Genomic DNA, 9,003 nt, shown 5'->3' with positions numbered 1-9,003 from the left:
GGCGTTCTGGATCCGGCGTTCTGGATCCGGCGTTCCGGTTCTGGTGTTCCGGTTCTGGTGTTCTGGATCCGGCGTTCCGGATCCGGCGTTCCGGTTCTGGCGTTCCGGTTCTGGTGTTCTGGATCCGGTCGTCACGTCTGTCTGCACGGCTTCCTGTCTGTCGTTTCTGCGCCTGTTGATGCTCATTTTGAAGTGATAGAAATTAATCCTTACAGTAAAAAGACGTTTTTAATCTTCAGCTTCAGGCTGTAAAACTGATTAAAGTTTAAATTAAATTAATTTAATTAAAGTAACTGATTGTTTCCAGAAACTCATCAAATCCTCTGAAACCCAAACGGCTCATTTTGCTGTTAAACGTTTGATGTTAGACTTTAGTGATGCTGCGGGCCAACAGCTGCCTCAGACAGAGACACCGATAATAACTGATCAATACTATTGATGAGAAAATAAACCGGAAAATAAAATGAATAGAACAAATAAAAGAATCTGGAACTTTTATCATCTACAATCATTTTTACAGCAAAGAAACTACAGAAACTACATGTCAGTCTGTCGACCCAGGAATTACCCCGACCCGGTTCAGACCCGGTTCAGACCCGGTCCAGGCTCGGTCCAGGTCCAGGCCTGGTCCAGGTCCATGTCCAGGTCCAGACCTGGTCCAGTCCCGGTCCAGGTCTAGACCTGGTCCATATCCGGTTCAGATCCGGTCCAGGCCTGGTCCAGGTCCATGTCCAGGCCTGGTCCAGGCCCGGTCCAGGTCCAGTCCAAACCTGGTCCAGGCCCGGTCCAGGTCCAGTCCAAACCTGGTCCAGGCCCGGTGCAGGTCCATGTCCAGTCCAGACCCGGTCCAGGCTTGGTCTAGACCTGGTCCAAGTCCGGTCCAGGCCCGGTCCAGGCCTGGTCCAGGCCCGGTCCAGGTCCAAAGGACTAACGGAGTGTTTGTGTTTCCAGGTTCCTCAGCGAACCACCTCCATCTCTCCGGCTCTGGTCCGGAAGAACTCTCCGGGAAACGGACCGGGCCTCGGCCCGCGGGCCGGAGCGCACCTCATCCGGGCCAGGTACGGCCCAGAACCGTCCCGCTGCCATCCGAACCGCTTCCTCTCAACGTCTGACGCTGTTTCTGTTACCGTAGCAACCCTGACCTGAGGAGGACCGACGTCTCCATGGAAACGCCTCTGAAGAGGACGAGCAGCGGCAGCTCCTCCAGCTCCAGCACCCCGAGCTCCCAGGGAGGCTCCAACGAGAGAGGTGGGCCGGATTACACTTAATCTGGATTACATTAGAGCTGGAGTCACTGTAATCTGGATTACACTTAATCTGGATTAAATTAGAGCTGGAGTCACTGTAATCTGGATTACACTTAATATAGATTACATTATTAGAGCTGGAGTCACTGTAATCTGGATTACACTTAATCTGGATTAAATTAATCTGAATTAAATTAGAGCTGGAGTCACTGTAATCTGGATTAAATTAATCTGAATTAAATTAGAGCTGGAGTCACTGTAATCTGGATTACACTTAATCTGGATTACACTTAATCTGGATTACATTATTAGAGCTGGAGTCACTGTAATCTGGATTACACTTAATCTGGATTAAATTAATCTGAATTAAATTAGAGCTGGAGTCACTGTAATCTGGATTAAATTAATCTGAATTAAATTAGAGCTGGAGTCACTGTAATCTGGATTACATTAAACTGGATTAATTTAATCTGGATTAATCATGAAACTGGTGTCACTTTAATATGGATTACACTTAATCTGGATTAAATTAATCTGAATTAAATTAGAGCTGGAGTCACTGTAATCTGGATTACATTAAACTGGATTAATTTAATCTGGATTAATCATGAAACTGGTGTCACTTTAATATGGATTACACTTAATCTGGATTAAATTAGATCTGAATTAGAGCTAGAGTCACTCAAATCTGGATTAAATTTAATGGATTAATTTTAAACAGGTTTAACTGAAGCTGGATTAACTATGAAACTGGATTAACTATGAAACTGGATTAATTTAAAACTGGATTAACTATGAAACTGGTTTAACTATGAAACTGGATTAACTGAAACTGGATTAACTGAAACTGGATTAACTATGAAACTGGATTAACTATGAAGCTGGATTAACTGAGTTACTCGTTTCTGTTTTCAGGTGACTCTGCTGCTAAAACCGACGGCTCCACTCTTTCCTCCCACGACGCCAAAGACGACAGCAGAGAGCTGACCCGGCCCAGCCGGCCCGCGGTGAGCGCTCACAGCCGAAGCTAACGCTAACGCGCGCGCGCGCGTGTGTGTGTGTGTGTGTGTGTGTGTGTGTGTGTGTGTGTGTGTGCGGCCCATGAACTCAGGCTGACCGCTCTGTCTCTCCTCTCATCCTGTCCTCCATCTGTCCTTCTGTCGTCCCTCAGAGTTATAAGAAAGCTTTAGACGAGGTCAGTGGCATTTCTCCTCTTTGGCGTCTCTTTCCACCCTGTCTTTTTGTCTCTTTGTCCTCATTGACGCGTCCCTCAGGCATGGGGACGCGTCCCTCACGCGTCCCTCAGGCGTCCCTCAGGCGTCCCTCAGGCGTCCCTCAGGCATGCCATCCTCACCTTTTCCTGTTGCTGGGAATGTTTGACCAATTCTGTCCCGATGCGAATCGTGTGGATTGAACTGTGTGGGACAAAAAGAAGCGTAACTGGGTGAAAATCTGTATTAGCTTAGCAACGCTGAGCTTCTCTGGGTTTCAAAAGTTGAGGTTCGGGGGCCATTTGTGGTCCGCAGGCTGATTGTTTTGGGCCCTGATTGCAGTTCATGAATAGTGGATATTTGTTGGATTAATTATGTTTTTTGCTTCCTTTTTAATTTCAGGGTAAAACAAAATCAGGCCTAAAAATCTGCATTTAATTATTATTAAACATAGAAAAAATAAAGAACACTATTTCTATAAGTTCCAGTTAGAAATATCAACATTTATAGTTTATTATGGAGCAAAATGTCAACAATAAAATCCCTAAGAAAACAATATATAAACAATAACATAAATAATGCAATAAAGTAAAATTAGTCAACAATAAAATCATATTATTTCTGAGGAGTTATGATGATTTTGGCTTCACTTCTGGTGTGAATTAATTTTTTTAATTAGCAGAACTTTAGTAAATTTAACGTCGTTTACCAGTTTAAATGCTGCTTCCAAACATGAATCTGCTTCATGGAAGAATAAAAATTAATACTCGGTTTATAATATAAATGTTTTTGTTTTGTACCAAATTATTTGATTGTAGTAATTTTCTACATTTTTTTTTACTTTTTGTGTAATTTATTTTCATTGTCCAGACTTTTGTTTTTATCCCGGGAAAAAAACAACTTCTTTTAGTTTAGAGAGAAAAAGTTTTCTTCCAGCTTTTCACCCAGTTATTCCTCTTTTTTCCTTCCCTTGTGAATTTTTGCTGCTGAAATATTTTCCTGTTTTGTCAGACAGGAAGCCGACCTCTGACCTCTGGTCATGTGACTTCCTGTCGTATCCCTCAGTGGAAACGTCACTTTTTTCACCATGGTTCATTTTCACGGTCACTCTCTCTCTTTCTTCCTCCATTTTACTCTTCCTCTGTTTCTCATCAGGAGGAGTTGGTAAGATTTCTCACCCCACCCTAAGCTCCTCCCACCACCCTAAGCTCCTCCCACCACCCTAAGCTCCTCCCACCACCCTAAGCTCCTCCCACTTTGTCACTTCCTGCCTCTCAGCATCCCTGCTGTGATATTTTAGAGTGGATTTTTCTCGCGTTGCTTCTGTTTTCATGCTGTGATGCGTCAGTACAGCCGCCATGTTGCTACAGGAAGAATTTCAATTAAAACCCAGGATAATCTAATAATCTGTGAAAAAAATAAAATAGTCTGAATTTCTCTATTTGGATCTTTATAAAAATTAAACTTCAGTTTATTTCTTTTGCTTTAGATAAAAACAAAACCCATTAAAGTCCAATTTGTTTTACTTTTAATTACTTAATATCAGAACATATTGAATTGCGTTCACATTTATTTATTTTTTATTTCTGTTTAGAAAATCTGAAATTTTAATTAAGAGTTTTTAATATTACTTTATATATTTCAGATTTCAAAATTTTTCATATTTGCAGAAATTTTAAATGTTTTATTTTGTTTTTTATAAATAAGGTTTATATTAAAATCTTAGTTTCTTTCTTACAGAAGTAATATGTCAAAATTACAGCATTTAAATCCATAATCAATTATTATTGATAATTTTTTTAATAGTAATTAAAAATATTACACAAAATAACCATTTATGATGTTTTTAAACTTTTAAAGTTACAATTTATTTCATTACAAAATCTAAATAAAAAGTAAAACGATAAAATATTTTATGTGAAATAATACAGAATTTTTTATTGCATCATTTTTAATCTTTCTTGACTTTTATGATTTAAATTTATTGAATAAATTAATAAAATATTAAGATACATTTTCTTCTGTTTCATGATGTTTCATATTTAGCATCTTTACACAGAACAGACTAATTTAACACGTTTACTGTCTTTTTACTTTAACCCATATTTCAGGACATTTTCAGTGCAGTCAGTATATTTTAATTTCTGCTGTTTTATTGAGTTTTTGTAGATTTATTTGTGAATCCTGCTGCAACATGGCGACAGATGCATCAGATGTTTCGGCTGCTGGATGTGAAATGTGGGTCTGAAGCTCTGTGAGGCCTGGTCTGCAGTTCGCCTCCGTCACGCCGCCGCCGCCGCCCGTAACGACTCGGAGCATTCAGACGCACTAACAACCTGCATGGCGTCTCCCACATCTGTGATGCTCCTGTCCCTTTTGCCTGCTGGGTTGCTCCAACGCTAAATGCTACTTTCCAGAACTTACAGTTGTCTTTTAAGGCTTTTCAAGGATCATTTTCAGGAATTTGATTTGAACCAATTGGTTACTTTTCTGAGCCTAAAATACAAGTTAGTTTCTTAAACTTACAGTAAATGTCTGGTGTTTGTAATGCAGATGTTATTTTCCCAAAATTTTAAGGTTAATTTCCAGATCGTTTTCCTGGAAATCACCTGGAAGTGACAGGTTACTTTCCAAAATGATCAAGTTACTTCCTAAAACCTGCACAATATTCTGCTGAACTTTTTCTGTATTTAATTTAAATGTTACTTTTCAAAACTTAGACTGTAATTATAAGCGTCTTTTAAGGAATTTAACAGCAAACATTTTCATCATTAGGAACTAACAGAACTTTATGGGAAATCTGGAGTTTCTCAAACTTTTTTCTTCAAAACTTTTAAGAATTTAAACGTTAATTTGCAGGTTGATTTCCTGGAACTGACAGGTTACTTTCCAAAGCTTACATCTTACTTTCTAAAACCTACACAGGACATATGAGGTATTTATTATTCATACCTAAATGATGTGATTTCTTAGATTTTATAAGTCACTTTCCAGGAACTTTCACAAAACGACCTTTTAACGCGTAAACTCCAGAAAAGTCATCTGTAAGTCTGGGAAAGTAGCAATGATGGGAAAGTTCTGTAAATTGCATAAATGTAGGAAAAAGTTCAGGCAGTAGTTAAATTACTTTCAGATAGACTGAGGCTCTTAAAGAACCTGACGTGTTTCTTTAAAAAACTGCGATTAAATACTAAATAAATTATAAATGTTTTTTATTGGAAAAACACTTTTTTTCTAAGAACTCTTCTCTCCGCTTATTAATCATGTTAGTTTGGATTTAAAATATAAAATTAGCTGAAAGGTTCTGGTAGATCTGCTTCCTTTCAGGGTTTGATAATATTTTGATAATTTTTTGCTGCAGTTCAGTTCCTGCACACAGAACCTCCAGACTCGGTAACAGCCGTTTATTCGTCCTGCAGGACCTGACGGCTCTGGCCAAAGAGCTGAGAGAGCTGCGGCAGGGAGAGGAGACCAGCCGTCCGCCGGTCAAGGTCACGGACTACTCTTCATCCAGCGAGGAGTCGCACAGCAGCGAGGATGAGGAGGGAGAGGGCGGGGCTAATGACGGATCGGTGGCCGTTAGCGACATACCGCGGATTATGTGAGTTGACACTAGATCTCCTAAAGCAGTGGTGTCAAACTCATTTTCATTTTGGGCCGAATCAAAAATCTGAATCTTCTTAAAGGGTCTGTTGTACCAGAATCTATTGATAAAATCAATAAAACTGTTACAATATCAATAAATAGCTGTTCCTCCAGGATTTGTGATTATTTTACTGTTTATTTTTGCAATCAAAATGACAGATTTTGTGGTGAATATTAAGAAATATTTGTAATTTTTTTTAACAATATTCACGCTAATGTATGATGTCAAATGTGACTTTATCACTCGCCGTATCAGTTACGGATTCGATGGTTTTGACCAATTTTGAGAAAATTAGCAGTAAAATCAGGAAAGAATGTGGAAATTTGTTGATTTTGTGTGATTTGTGCAGATTTGTGAAAAACTGGACGGACTTATTGAAGTAATTGGGAGTCCAGAGGGCCACATAAAAAGCTACGGCGGGCCATATTTGGCCCCCGGGCCTTGAGTTTGACACCTGTGTCCTAAAGAGAGCAAACCAAATGAACAGAGCTGAAACTGGAGTTTAACCTCTTGACCTTCAGGCCTCCATCGAGTCAGAGCAGCAACGAGTCCTTCGGCGTGATGGGAGGCCATAACGACGCCCACGGTGACCCGTACGGAGACGGGACGCAGGACGGCACGCTCATGATGCGGGAGGTGAGTCCCAGCGTTCAGCACTGCTGACTCCAGGTCAAACTCCGACCCGGCCGAGATGTTCTGGTTCCCGTCTGGGTCCGGGTCGTTAGGACAGCCCAGAAACGCCAGGAGCAGTCAGTTTGACCTCAGCAGCTGCTCCTGCACTCAGGGTGGCTGTGCATCCAGAAAAAGATTTTTATTAATTTATCTAAAATTAAGGCCTTAAAACGTCCTGAATTTATTAATTAAAGGTAAGTTGGACTTAAATACATTAATCCCAGGTCTTAAAGTTTGTCCTCTTCTTGTATTTTATTGCCAGTTAAATAATATTGAACATCTCTTGACATTGGATTTTGTTTTTTGGAATATTTTGCAATCGAATCCACTGATTTTGTGAAGCTGATTTAGAAATATTTACACAAAATATTGCAATATTTGACGTGAGACAGGAAATGACTTACATCTCCACGTCGCTCACAGGCTGAGTCAGCAGTGCAGTAGAAAAAACACTGCCACCTGCAGGTGGGAGTTAGCATGACTTGGACCCAATGTTTGATCCAACAATTAGAGAAAAAGATTTAAAATAAATTCAGTTCACATCTTCAACTAAAGCCAGAATGTAGTTAATCTCAAAAGGAGAACCATTTCTTCATCAATATGTTCCTGTTGTGACACAGGTCTTAAATTTCACTCATTTTGGTCTTAAAAAGTCTTAGATTAGTGAACCTGCAGAAACGCTGTGGATCTGATCTGACTCAAGAAATAAAACATTAGTTTAAACATTCAGTTAAATCCTGAATGTTGATATTTGAAGCTTTTTCCAAAGGTCTTTATTGGTTTTACTAGTTTTATTCTGACCCAAACTCTGGACCTGATGGAGGTTTTAAACTCCACCGCCGGCAGCCTGACCTCCATCACCGCCTCGCCGCTCATTGGCCACGCCCCCTTCTCTTCTCTTCTTCCAGAGGTTTAGGGGACGGAGGCGGAGCTCTGCCCCCGGCAACAGTTACCACGGCAGCGCTAATCCGTTCCTTGGCAACACCAACCTCCCAGATCTGGTGCAACAAAGCACTCTGGGCCCACTGGGCCGCGCCTCCTTGGTCCAAGTAGGTGGAGCAGAACCCGGCCCTTATGACAAACCTCCGTCACCCTGTCCAACCCTTTGACCTTTGACCCACATCATCACCTGACCACTGACCCCTCCAACAAACACGGCAGCGTCTGATCCGGGTGGGACGTTGCCTCCAGCACCAACAGTTCGTTTCTGGTCGTCAGGAGGATTTTCATCGTTCTGGTGAAACAAAAACAAACAGATGGAATCAGACGACGACAAGCAGAAGCAAAAACTAGAATAAAACCTCGTTGGTGTTTAAATCAGACACATTTTAATGTTGGGTTAAGGATCTGCCAGGTGTCCACACTGCTAAAACACAAAATCCTATTTAGTTTCTAGTTCAATTATCTCGGTACACAGCAGCTTGTTTTAAGTTAGTAGTTCTGGTTCCACTGGCAGTTCATGAAGGTCAGCCAAACAAACCCCATCATGGTTTTACCCCCAGTGACGGGATGAGTGTGTGCAGCTTTTACCTGGTGGCAGTTACTGATTCTCAGCATTTCCTCTCTGTACCACTAGAGGGAGCTGCTGTACCAGTGGGGAGTTGGTCGTGTTTCTGTTCTTTTGGATTATATTTCATTCCAGCTTCAAGTTGACATTAAGATGTTTAATCTGTTGCAACATTTAAGTAGACATTTGTATGACTTCAACTTATTTTAGAGGAAAAATCTTTAGCAAAAGTTTACTTTGATCACAAATGGTTTAATTATACCCAATCTTCTCTCCTTCTTTTCCTCCATCGTTCAGTTTTCCAGCTTCTGAACCAGGAAGTTCCCACCATTTTTCTGACAAAATAAAGGAAACAACTTAGCATAACTTAGTAATTAACCCCATGTTTCCTTTATTTTGAGTCCTGACTGCTGATCAGATCTGAGTGTCTGCTGTGTTTCTGTGCTCTGCAGTACGGGATGGGAGGCAGCGGCGGCTCCAAGGCGTCCTTCACCCCATTTGTTGACCCCCGGGTGTACGGGACCTCGCCGACCGAAGACGATGATAAAAACTCAGCTGCAGGTACGATTCAGTTCACCGGCTTTGTGCAAGAGCTGTGGGCACCACTAACCGCGCTAACCCAAAGTACTAATCATAAACATTAGTTCCACAAACGCTAAAGCGCTACACCAGCATGGTACTTAGCAGAAGCTAACGCTAAAGCGCTACACCAGCATGGTA

The 9,003-nt window shown here is 41.0% G+C and overlaps 1 protein-coding gene across 1 annotated transcript in view; it reads left to right on the top strand.

Annotated features, from left to right (window-relative positions):
- The window catches only part of LOC103457030 (TRAF2 and NCK-interacting protein kinase-like), a 62,542-nt gene that overhangs the window by 45,536 nt on the left and 8,003 nt on the right, over positions 1-9,003 (top strand). Inside the window, exons 17-24 of the mRNA XM_017301788.1 lie at positions 952-1,058; positions 1,133-1,248; positions 2,163-2,254; positions 2,419-2,442; positions 3,614-3,622; positions 5,878-6,059; positions 6,626-6,740; positions 8,736-8,844. Coding sequence (XP_017157277.1) covers positions 952-1,058; positions 1,133-1,248; positions 2,163-2,254; positions 2,419-2,442; positions 3,614-3,622; positions 5,878-6,059; positions 6,626-6,740; positions 8,736-8,844 — 754 coding nt within the window. The remainder of the gene's footprint in view (positions 1-951; positions 1,059-1,132; positions 1,249-2,162; positions 2,255-2,418; positions 2,443-3,613; positions 3,623-5,877; positions 6,060-6,625; positions 6,741-8,735; positions 8,845-9,003) is intronic.

This window comes from Poecilia reticulata, linkage group LG20 (assembly GCF_000633615.1).
Source record: "Poecilia reticulata strain Guanapo linkage group LG20, Guppy_female_1.0+MT, whole genome shotgun sequence".
NCBI classification, from domain to species: domain Eukaryota; kingdom Metazoa; phylum Chordata; class Actinopteri; order Cyprinodontiformes; family Poeciliidae; genus Poecilia; species Poecilia reticulata.
The sequence above is the reverse complement of the archived record's forward strand: the minus strand, read 5'-3'. Positions and strand labels throughout refer to the sequence as shown.